Genomic DNA, 12,595 nt, shown 5'->3' with positions numbered 1-12,595 from the left:
TGGACTATTTAATAAATGGTGTTGAAAAAATTGGCTATCCACATGCAAAGACTGAGTCTAGACCATAGGTATCACATGCCCTAAACCACAATCAAACTGGGTCAAAGATCTAAATGTTAAAACAGAAACATTTAATCTGTTGGAAAGTAAAATAGATAAAAACTTTTGAATTTGTGGGCCTAGGTAATGAATTTCTGAACAGACTTCCAAATGGATAAGAAATAAGACGTATGAGACTGTACCAAATTTTTAAAAAAGTTTCTGCACAGCAGAGGAAACAATGAACAGAGTTTGCAGAATGGGAAAAATTTTGGCAATTATTCTTTGAACAGAGAACTAATACCTAGAATATATATAAAATCCCAAACAATTAGATCTCCCAATATAAAAATCCAATCAAAAAATGGGCAACTGAAATGAACAGACATTTCTCAGAAAAAGAAATACAAAAGGCAAATAAATACATGAAAAAATGTTCAACTTCTCTGGCCACTAAAGAAATGCAAATTAAAACAATTAGATTCCATTTTACTTCAAAAAGAATTCCCATCATCAAGAAAGCAAATATTGCTGAAGTTATAGGGGGAAAAAAGGAACCCTCATATATTGTTGATGGGAGTATAAACAATAGAATATGAATTATGGAAATCAGTATAGAAATTTCTCAAAAATCTAAAATTGGATATTGGAGTTGGTCCAGCTATCTTCAAATTAAAGACATCATATTATAGTGACACATGCATACCCACATTCATAGCAGTACAAGTCATAATAACTAAATCTTAGAAGAAGAGCGTATGTCTATTTAAATAAATGTGATACTAACACCAATGGAATACTACTCTACCACGAAGAAGGGTAAACTTGAGTAAACTGTAAAAAAAAATAGATACACTTTGAAACCATACTATTAAGTAAAATAAATAAGTCACACAAACTTAAATATCACATAGTTTCTTTTATGTGAGAAGCACCAAATATAAAGAATAAAATAAAATATAACAGGAAGTAGTGAGATAGATCTTTTGCAAATGAGAAGGATGGTAGAGAAGGAAGAAAAAGGATGGAGAGGGAAAAGGGAGAGGAAAAAAAATTACCACTGGAGATTTAGCTCAGTGGCGTAAGTGCCTGCCTGGCAAGCACAAGGTTGTGCGTTCAATTGCTGGTACCACAAAAAGAATTATGATGTGTTATGTACATTTACTAACTCTCCAGAAGAATGTGGCAGTATGTACTACAAAGGTATACTAATAAGAAAATAAAAATTCACAGAAAAAATAAAAGACTAAACTATCATAAAATAAACTCACCATGATAAGCAAGGTCTGGGTATCCAAAGTCATTCTAGCAAATCATCAAGCATGAGGAGGGGTTCAGAAGAATATTCAATTTATGGCCAATCAGTCAGAGGCACAGGGGCCTGGTTTTTCCAATTGGTACTGAAAATGGGGCTGTCTTGTGAGACTGAGACTTTAGCTGGTGTGCCCATGTTATCTCTGGTGGTTAGGGTCAGAATGCATTGTAGACCGCATATTTGGTGGTTGAAGAGTTGGAGATCGGGTAGGTGCATGAAGCTCCTCCTCCTCCTCATTTGGTGTTAGCAGTATTGTGAATAATGATGGAGTCCAAGGACCATCATTCCAAATGTAGCACCTTGGTGTGTGATTATTTTCACATTAAAGAACTCAGAGAGAAGCAAAATCTGGAAGCAGCTTCCCTCTGATAGCTCCAATCTGCCTAAAGTCTGGACCTCAGGGAGAAAGCAGTTACCTCTGGTCTGTTTCTTGAGCATTCACTAGCTAAATCCATATCTCCAGAAGAGATAGTGAAGTCTATTTACACATATGCACATTTTTGTCAGCAGTATTCACTTCTATTTCTGTTCCATGAAGCATCATTTACAAGCCATTGTCCATTATGGCTTCCATACAGATTTTGTCCCAGGAAATTGTGTTCCAAACTCATTGATGTTCTCTTAAAATGATATATTATCCATTCCCCACTCCATGTTCCCCATTCTTCCCTTCTCCCATGGAAATAAGATATGTAAGCTTCTGAATAATTTTGTGTTCCTATTTAATCACAAATTGATTACCTTCTTTGCTGTGATTTCCCTTTTAGTAAATGCATATGCCTTTTCTTTCTTTGACTCTGTCAGATCATTCCAAGCAAGCTTGAGATGGTGGACTGGAACTATTTCTTCGCTCCTACAGTAATGATGGTTCACAGTGTAAGGTGGCTACTTAGAATCAAATAAAGAATACTGAGGACTTGATAAAATGTTTAAATAGTCCTAATTGAAAAAAAGATTACAAAAAATCAGATGATGAGGTAACATAAATGGAAAAGCAGATTATAAAGTGGATGTGGCTAGCAGAATATATATGGGATCGGGTAGGCAGAGGGCTTGGGAGGATGTAATTGCAGCAGGCACAGTATAGGGAAGAGACTTGAGGATTCAACCTGAAAATATGCTGCAGCCTGGGCCACAGCACTCAGGAAATAGACCTTCTTCTGAGCAAGTCATATCAGACTGTATTTGGCATAGTTGAGGCAAGGTATTGTTATGTAGGTGAAGCAAAGAGTCAATAAGAGAGACCTTTATCCTTCACATTCATAGCTTGTTGATCTGCAACAAGGATGCCGAGCCAGTTCAATGGAGCAAGAATAGCTACTTCAACCAATTGTTCTGGGATAATTAGAAAGCTGTGTGCAAAGGGATAAAGTTGAACCCTCCCTTTCTTATATCATATACAAAAATTAATACAAAACTAGTCATGGATTTCTTCTTTCTTCCTTCCTTTCTTGCTTTCTTTCTTTCCTTCTTTCTTTTTTTTTCTCCCTTCTTTCCTTCCTCCAACTCCCAGAGGAATGTGATCATTATGTACTACAAAGGTATGTTAATAAAAATTCTTAGAAAAAAGATTAAACTATCAAAAAAAAAACCCACCATGATAAACAAATTCTGGGCTCTGAGAGTCTTTGTAGCAAATCACCAAACCTCAAGAGGTGCTCAGAGAAATATTTAATTTATGGCTCATTAGTGGATCTTCCATTTGGTATAGAAATAAGGGCTGAGTACATGTCAGGCTACCTCCCAAGTAGTATCTTTGTTTCAGCTCTTTTCTTCAGCTGGAGGACACTGTCCTGGCCTGCCCAAGGCTGCTCCATTCTGTCATTCATGGCTAGATATTGTAGCAGACAGTACCCCTGCTATATTAGCTGTGTCACTTTGAGCATGTGGCTTTGCTTGTTACTCTGCACTAGCACAAGGTGTGATAAATATTACTAGTGAAAAGTGAGATAAAGGGATGGATGAAAATTCAATTTTATCTGTAGCATTAGGGCAAATTAGTATTCATATTTAATGACCTGAAGTGTATCTATACCACATGAGGGATGGGCTATACTTGAAGTTGAGCCATGCCTACTTGATGCTTTAGAATCTTCACAAGGAATTTTTGGTGTTTAAAGGAGAAAGACAGTATGGTGCTGGTGCATTTGGGTGCAACTGAATATCTTCTATGTAGAAAATTAAAATATGGTAAGCATGCTAGTGGAGACCTCTAATACCAGCTACTTTGGGACCTGAGGCAAAAAAATCACAAACTTAAAGCTATTCAGGGTAATTTAGTGAGACCCTGTCTCACAATAAAAGTTAAAACATGCAGAGTAAGTACAAGTTCTGGTTTTAATCATCAGTACAGCAAAAAAGAAGAAAGAACAAAAGAAAAGAAAGAAGAGAAAGAAAGAAAGAAAGAAAGAAAGAAAGAAAGAGAGAAGAAGGGAATAAAGTAGGAAAAAGAAAAGAAGGAAGGAATAAGGTTAGAGTGTAAGAGGGCCAGGCCTGTTTCTGTAGGGTCAGAACACTTTAATTTTTCAGGTGCTGCCTGGTCCCTCCTCCAACTCCACATACTCCACAGAGTAAGCTCTGTTTCCCTCAAGCCTATCATCTTGTTAGTGTCTTCATCTGTCTTTGGCCTGTCTAAAAACCTAGTGGTCCATAGTGAACTGAGGACAGACTTCCTTTTGTGAGCTAATCAGAAAGTCTGTCTCCTAACTTTCCCTGACTGATCTCCACATTAGAAAAACCTGGAGCCTGATATACTGTGTATCACAAACTGAGCCTGACCACATGGGTGTGTGTAAAGGTGGGTGGGGGGAATGAAGAGGTGTAGGGAGGGTGGGGAATGCATACTTGTACCCAATTTATGGTTCCTTTCTAAGCACACTGCCAGAGGCTCTGTCTTAATGTCTCCCTCTACACCCTGACTGTGAACTTCTGGCAGGCACTGTGTTGATCACTTTGTTTTTGTCCCACTTTATCTCAAGCACCTAGCCAGTAACACATGCTGAAATTCTAGTGAAATATCAATAAGGAAAGAGTATATTAAAATGTACAGTTTTAGGTAATTTAGAAATTAAGATAACTCAAATGTCTACCAATAATGGATTAATAAGACAAACTTCAATACACGTAAGCAAGTACTATGTACTCTTTAATTCCAGGCTGGCAATGAATTAGCATCTGAGATTTCTATGGCGTAACATTCAGTAAGAGAGTAGTTTTAAGGCAACCTGTGGAAGGAATGTCCCTATGTATTGGCATTGTGTAGACATTTTGTCCCGGGCTGTGGATAAGTCAGGGTGAAAAGGAGGTAGTCTGACCTTTCTTCCCTGCCACAGCCAACCGTAGGTCAGAGATGGAGCTTCTTTTAAGAGACAGATTATATTCTAGCAATTGCCCAAGGCTGAATTATATTGGTGTTAATTATATGATTTCAAGGCTTTAACTATAATGTTGCTTCTTGATAATACATATTGCAACAAGAAACATTTCCTCATCATAGCTTTTAACCCTTGGTTAATTAATTCCTTGGGCTATAGTCCCAGGAGAATGATGGCTGAATGAAAGGCATTTCAATCATATTCTTTGTTGCTCTATCTTGGCATTTGCCAAGTTCTTGCCATGTTTTAAAAATTCAAGCCATATTTCTAGTTTAGAAATTGAAAACTGTATCGATGAATCACTATTTTGTTGATTTTATTAATTTTTATTTGGGTAGAACACTTGAGAAGTTACTTTGATTTTGTTGATTTTGTTAATTTATATTTGGGTAGAACACTTGGGAAGTTATCTTGGTGCTGGGAAGTGAACTCTAGGCTTAGGGCACGTGCATCCTGTGCTGTGCTGTGCTACATCCTAGCACCTGCCCACTGTTTTGTCAAATCTGAAGTGATAGTTTTGTTTACTTGTCTTTGGCACCCCTTTTTGGGAAATTCACTCATTGGCCCACATAGCCCCTCCCAAGGGAGCTGTGATATGGGGGCAGGTTGAAGGGGTTGCCCAGAAAAGTCCTGTGCTGGAGTGAGTTGGAGAAAAAGAGTTCAACTGTTACTAGAGAGGACAGGAGGCATCTATGTCTGTTCCCTCCAGAAGACCAACCTGCAAGTCTAGTGCCCTTCAAAGTAATAATTTTCTCATTGCTTTGGATATTTCTTTAATCTCGAAGCTGGTTGCCACTTCTCTTTCCCTTCCCATCATCACACATCTTATTAAAAACCCTCTCCTTCCTTCTTTCCATGCATAGAGTGAGGTTGCTGCTCTAGCGTGGTGCACAGAGCCCTTCAGCCTTGTTTGCAAGGTACCTCTGGAGCCTCAAGTCCTCTAACTATTCTTGGTGCTCTCTGTGGATACCATCCCTGAGTGGGCCATGCTCTTTCAGCCCTTCATGCCTACAGGTCTTTGCTTATGTGGTTTTCTCTGCCTGGAGCACCTGGTCCCCTATTTCTCATTGCAACTCAAAACCACTCAAGTCCCAGCTCAATGATCACCACCCTGAAGAAGTCTTCCTCAACTCTCCAGTAGAAGTTGTCCTTGCTGGGTGCAAAAATTACCACTCAGCCAGAGTGTACAGTGTATGTTTGCACTGCCCAGCAGGGGGCCTGAGACACCGCAGGTACTCAAGAAATAATTGCTGAATGAATAAATGTGTGCATTCATGACTACTGAATTTGGAGATTCACAATCTGTCGTGGGGGACATAGAAAAAAGATGTGTCTAAGTGTGTGCTTGACCCCACCCAAGCCTTTAATCTGGAGGATGAGCTAGCTTGAGGCAGGGATGGATAATGAGCCCTTTTGTGACTCTTTGGATGCTTCATCCCTGAAAACAGCTGCATTAATCTTAGTGATGAGTTTTGTGATATCATCAGGAAGGCAGTCAAGGCTCAGTGGTGCTGCGTAGGAGTCTGTGGAGACAGTCAGGGTCTGGCTGTCATAACTGGAGGTACCAGGGATAAATCGGACACAGCTACCTCTGGTCTGAATTTGGGAATCTCCACAATCAAGTGGGAGCTGGACTGCGGATTCTGAGAGCCCTGCCAGACAGCAACAGGTCAGTGCTCCTTCAGCAGCATCCCAGGAAGCCAGATGGGCTGGGTTGGGTGTGTACATGTTCTAAAGAGCAGACATTGGCAGCTTACCTGTTGTAGAGAACATGTACAGCATTGATGGGGGTCTCAGCATCACAATTCTGGCCCAAAAGTGAGTTACAACCCCAACTGAAAAGCAAGATTTGGGACTTTTTCCTAAAGACTTGGGTTTTAGTCCAACTCTAGGTAGATCAGTTGTATGATCTTGAGAAATCCTTTACCTGAAGAGATTTCATTCTACCTCAGAAATATAGGGGCATTGGTGCCTCCCTTTTAAGGTCATGCTGAGGATTGAATGGGATCATGTATAGAACATGCTTCTCTGGGAGAGCTGGAAGCAGCAGTCTTTGTGATTCTGATCTTCACATGGTCTAGGAAAAACTGCACTCTGAAAAGAGTGGTTTATCTCCAACTCTGTAGGAAGAGAGGAGTGAGAGGAGCAGGAAGGTCCTATATCAAAACACCAGATGGGTGCTGTACTGTGTCTGTGGGAGGCTGCAAGATTCTAAGGCTCTTGTTGGTGCCTCACTGCTAAAGGGTTCACCTAGTGAGGCAATGGTGAGGTGAAGAGGGCACTGCATTTGTGAAGTTAGAAGGAAAACGCACCCTAAATGTAAGCCTGTTTCCTTGGTAGTATGATGATTTTAATGTCCCAGTAGTTTATTGTTGAGAAGGATTCTGACTTTTCAAGACTATAAAAATTTCCATGTTAAATAGCATAAACACTCTGTTGCTGTTGCTTTAGTGAGTTTCTCTTTACAGCTAACTCCTAAATTCAGGGTGAGCAGAAAGGGAAGAGGACACAGCTCCTGTGTCCAGGAGGCCCTCAGTCCCTGACACTCTGCAGGATAGCTTCTTGTAGAGCAATGAATATAAGTACCCTTCGCAAGGGAACAGATGGCACAGAGGAATGACACCTGAGACAAAGTACATGAATTTAGAACAGTAGGGCAGAAGACTCATCAAGAAAGCATCCATCCTGCTGTGGACTGGCCGTTTCTGACTGCTCCACTCCTGCATTCTCAGGTCTTCCTGCTGGGTTGAGCTGTCATGCCTAACACACTAGTGGAGGAATCCCTTTTCAGTATCATCCACTGCTACCACCAGTATGCAGCCCGTGGAGGGGATGTGGAGACCTTGTCCCTGGAGGAGCTGAAGGCCCTACTTATGGACAATGTGCCGCACTTCATGGACACCTTGGTATGCTGGGTGTGAGACCACAGTGTGGGTGAATAGGGGAGCAGGGCACCTGTACAAGATTGGTTATGGGATGGGAAATGAGTTTCGGATGTGAGTGATGAATGTTAATAGAAGGATCTGATTCCTATGCAAAATCTCCAGCCTAGGGGAGGGAGGAGTACAGGATTTCCCCAGATTGATTTCTTCTCCCCTCCCTTGAAACTTTTTGTCCCACTCCAGCCACACCATAGCTCATCCCTAAAACTCTGCCCCATCATCCACCTGTTTATTCCCTGTGCTTCCTGCCTACTATTCTGTTCCTCCATTCTGCTCAGGGTGCATTCAGTCTATGGCTCTGCCTCAAACCCTAGGCACCTTTCTGAGGCCTCTGAGATTCATCCCTTTCTTCTGCTCCTCTGTCACAGAACTAGGGGAATGTATTTTAGGCTGCTGTAGGCCAGGCAAAATTAACCTCTGCTTCTACTACCTGTTCCTAAAGTCTTTTATACCTTGAGGCAACAATATTTTCACCCCTCCAGGACTGACATCTTCTCAACCATCAGTACAGCCCATGATCAGCAGGCTCCTTAGGAATGGCAAACTCACAGGACTGTCTGTGGGTGCTGACTTCTGCCCTCTATTCCATACCTCATGGTCTCTGGACTGTCATCTCAAAAGCATTTCTATTCCAGAAAGCCATTCTTTTGGCACTTCTCATCTCTACCACTTGATTTTGGGGGAGATAACAGGATCAGTGTTGCTTGTGTTTACCTGAGGTGCCACTGAAGGATCAGAGGAATAGCCAGGGCTGGAGGTTACTGTGGTTAGGCCTGGTACCAGGAAACCCTTTCGCTCCTAAGGGAGGTTCATGGGCTGGGCCTGTACTACCCCAGCCCAGTACCTGTGGAGATCACAGTCCCAACTCAGGTCAGAATCCTTAGGGACAGACACCTGGACACACAGGTAGGAAACCTTGTGAAGTTGGCCCAAGGTGAGGGAAGCTAGGCAGAGCGTGCTCAAGACAAGATGCCTCCAGCTCTTCTCTGGTCAGTCAGCTTTGTGGAGGCAACTGGATTATAAGAGCCGCACAAAGAGATATGCAGTGAGGGGAGAAGCTGTGAATCTCCTGAAGAGATGATGAGCTGTCCTTCTGGTCCCCAGATACTTTCAGATGCAGCAACTCCTTCCCTGAAGTGCTTCTCATGGGGCTGAGCATGGCCATGCCCACTAACCAGACCCTGCTAAACCTCAGTTCACTTCCACTACGTGGCATCTTCCTTTACTTACCTGGTCTTCACCTGTCCTATATCCTGGCGGGGTTGAACCATGACTTTCTCCATGCTATGCTATCCTTCTACCTCAAATTTCTCTTTCCTATACCATTTCCATCTTCAGCCTCAGAGATAGATTAGGGCCAGGACATCTTGGATGACTCCAGAGCTCCTTGTTTTGTCCTTTCTCTCATTGTGCACTCTGTGTAGGTAGAGTGTCATAAACAATGCCTACGTGTATGCCACAGCACACAAATATCTGACCACGATGGTGCTGACCTTGTTGTGCTGGAAACACAGACATGAGGGGCAAGTAGAGCCTGTCTTTGGAGAGCTCCTAGTGTTAGGATTGTGGATGGCTCCCTGTTTTTAGGAGGCTAGTAGCGGTCCTTCTAGGCTGTACAGCTAAGGAGCAAATTTTCCACAGTCACTGACCATGGCCAGGAGGTGTATGTGGAAATGCTAGGCCCCTTAGCACTGCTGAGGATCTATACAGTTAGCCTATGATCTGGGCTGTGTACATGACCTGTCTGCCCTTATGCTACTCTGTTTCACTGACCTGAGACACCTACACCTCAGCCTCTTTTGCCTGGTTTTGCAGCATGTATGTACTGGCTATTTGAGTGAGGAATTCTTTCCCAGTGCTGTTCTTACCTCTTCCATCACAACAGTGGGTGAAGGCTTGGTGGGTGGTCTGAATGCTTGGGTGGGTGGATCACTGTACTCCTCTCCTCAGGGCCGGAAGGAGCCATACTACATTGCAGAACTGTTCCGGACAGCAGACAAGAACAAGGACAATCAGATCTGCTTTGATGAGTTCCTCTACATCTTGGGCAAGCTGGTGAAAGACTATCACCTGCGGTACCACCGGCAGTTGTGTGCCCATTACTCTGCCCAGCACAACCTCTACTAGAGGGAGGGCAATTGGAGCCTGTCCTGAGGAAAGGTGTGACCTGGCCACAAGTGGCCAAGTGGAGAACTCTGCTGCATGTCTACATGTGGATATGTAGACATGGATATACCTGTGCAAAGTCTTTTATATGTATTTATGGGTTATTAGTCAGCTTAGTAGAGACTACCCTGGAGAACATCTATTTCCAGGAAGACTCAGTTCTGGCCTTCCACTTTCACTCTGTAAGGAGGAGGTCTTGTCTTGGGCAGATGACTCTCTGATAAGGAAACCAGGCCTCACCATACTGTCACTGGTCGTTTATCCCCTGCACACAGCATAGGAATAGAGGCTCACAGGCAGGACTGGACTGTAAATGGACCCCAATTTTGAAGACATCCTGCTCTGAAGCAAGCTTCGGTGAACTCATACCCCAAGGGGAACCGGCCTGGGCCTGGGAAGGGCAAGAAGGGTGGGAGGATGCATTTCTAAATGGGGAAACACAGTGGGGGACCAGTGTGCTATGCCCAGGACCAATAAAATCTTTGCTTGGAAATTAGTGTCCAAGGAGAATGTATGAACTCAATGTGAATGCATGGGTCAAGATCAGACTCTGGAAGTCCTTAAAAACTGAGCAGTGGGCTTTAGATAATGAGACACTGAGCAGTTGTATAAGCAGGGAGTGGGACTATGGTATGACTAGCTCTGTGCTTTTAGAAACCAACTAGGTGCCAAAGCATCAGAACAAACAGGGACAAGCTGGGCCCATTGGGTGGCTCTTGTGTGGCCTGTCTACAGGACCCTGAGGACCAGCTCAACAGCTGCATGAAGTGACAGAAGGGAGGCAGCTGACATTAGAGACATGAGAATATCAGTGTCAGACTTTGGCCACCAACTGAGCAGGAAAGGATCCAAATGAATTCAGTTTCAGGTGTTCATAACTGAGGGAAAGATGATGTGAGTTATGGGCATCACAGGTGTCCAGGCCATCACAGGTGTCCAGGCCAGGAGCCACCATACCAGGAAGACTGAAGGTCAAGTTTTACGCCTTCTGAGTTGGAGAAGGAAATGAGACCAGAGGCAACAAACCAGAACTGTTCATGCCTGTCATGGGTGAGCCATAAAGAAAACTTGAGAGACTGTCAACAAGGAAGGCTTCCTGAAGGAGGGAGGTGGTGGGTCTGGTTTTTACTAATAAAACATGATGATGAATGTGGCCTGTGCCTCTGACTCTTAGTTGTTCATGACTCAGTGGTCCAGATCCTATTGTCCCTGACCTCTCTCACCTGGGACTTGTCCCTGCCTTATCTCCTTTCTGAGAATGGGTCTGGGAACTGATATTCTAAACTGTGCTTATTTCTAAACAATGGGTTTTAAAAGAATGACAGTTGATCACTGCAATGCTTACCTCTAGAAACATTTTTTTTCTTCTACTGGTTATTGAAACTATCCTCAAAGTAATAAGAACTATGGGTGTAATAAAACCCAAAGGGTGTAAATGTTGTTGTAAAAAAGAAAGGAAAAAAAGTGCTCTAAAAGATACAACTGCAAGTGTGTTTAGGTGTGTTAAGATAGATGACCATATTACTAAGTTTTTGTTGGATCATTGAACACAATTGTTTGCAGTCTCACTGTTTGAATGTCCATTTTGTATGCTTTAATCCTGTAACTTGAACAACTATTTCTAAGATGATAATGTGTACTCTATTAACTAGTGATTTCTTACTGTTTTTTTTTTTTTTTTTTGAAGTTCTGTATTACTTATACCCTTATACTGTTTTGGGTTTTTTCTCCTTTAAATAAAATAAAAATTAAAAAGAAACTATCCCCAACCCTATTTATTTGTTTATTATTTATTATTTATTTTGTATTTTGACATGTGGTCTCATTAAGTAACAAGTTGTGCAGGCTAGGCTTGAACTTCCTGTCCTCCTGCCTCAGCCCCTTGGACAGCTAAGATTATAGACTTGACCACCAGGTCAAGGTATTGAAGAGACTTTTGTGTGTGTTTCCCTCTGGTCCGACTCACACAGAGGAGCATATTAAGCTGCACTCCAGTTATGTTTCAATCTATGCCCACACTTAGCCAGATGTGGCACCTGACCCAGAATCCATGCAGTGGGAGCTCAAGGAAAGGATGCAGGAAAGGGACCTGTGAATTGGAATGGTGTAATGAATTTGTGCTCCTCCCACAGAGTCCCTCAGTCATGGGTATAGGAGCCTGATTATTGAGGTCACTCTTCCTGGAGGTCCAGGGGAGAGTCCTTCCTGCCAGTTTCAACTGAGGACCTTGGGCTCCACAGGACTCACCAGGTCACCCTGTCTGAGTCTTCTGTGCCTCCCCACAGGCTCTTACTAGGGATTTCTCCACCAGTTCTGCCTGATCTGTTGTCATTTCCTCAGCCTGGGCTGTTGGGACACACATAGGGGACTGGCCCTTTCCTGTAAACATGGCCAGGCTCCACTCCCCGTAGGTTACCCCACACTGTTCAGGTCGATTCTGCCATTTCCTTGATGTGTGTTCCCAGTTCTTACCATTCATTTCTTTTAGCTAAGCTTATCCTGACTCCTGTTTTCTCTAAAGCCCCCAGAGTTGTCTGTCCGTGGGGAGGGTAATTAAGGTGACCTAGTGACAGGCCATGGTCTCCCTTGTCAGCTTGTACATGGTGCTGGCTAAAGAACATTCTTCATGACTGCCTTTATTATCACCCATTGAACCCAAGGAAACACTAGTGCTTAGTCTGTCAACTAAGAATAATTGTAACTGCAATACCCATTTTATAAAGTTACTGGGAGTAACAAATAAATCAGTAGGTGTAAGC

At 42.7% G+C, this 12,595-nt stretch overlaps 1 protein-coding gene across 1 annotated transcript; it reads left to right on the top strand.

Annotated features, from left to right (window-relative positions):
- Positions 1-6,268: 6,268 nt before the first annotated feature.
- LOC100733847 (protein S100-A15A-like) lies at positions 6,269-11,744 on the top strand. Its single transcript, XM_023561340.2, has 3 exons — positions 6,269-6,397; positions 7,461-7,634; positions 9,621-11,744. The coding sequence occupies exons 2-3, from the start codon at positions 7,485-7,487 to the stop codon at positions 9,795-9,797; spliced, it is 327 nt and encodes a 108-aa protein (XP_023417108.1). The 5' UTR covers positions 6,269-6,397; positions 7,461-7,484; the 3' UTR covers positions 9,798-11,744.
- Positions 11,745-12,595: the final 851 nt, after the last annotated feature.

This window comes from Cavia porcellus, unplaced genomic scaffold (assembly GCF_034190915.1).
Source record: "Cavia porcellus strain 051 isolate PalLab524CR breed Dunkin Hartley unplaced genomic scaffold, mCavPor4.1 scaffold_1, whole genome shotgun sequence".
NCBI lineage: Eukaryota > Metazoa > Chordata > Mammalia > Rodentia > Caviidae > Cavia > Cavia porcellus.
Note: the sequence above shows the minus strand (reverse complement) of the source record. Positions and strands in the feature narration are given on the sequence as shown.

Excerpts from the sequence above, each read along its gene's own strand:
- LOC100733847 (XM_023561340.2), top strand. The coding sequence starts at position 7,485 with ATGCCTAACACACTAGTGGAGGAATCCCTTTTCAGTATCATCCACTGC. Across the intron at positions 7,635-9,620 it reads CGCACTTCATGGACACCTTG|GGCCGGAAGGAGCCATACTA; the intron begins GTATGCTGGGTG and ends TCCTCTCCTCAG.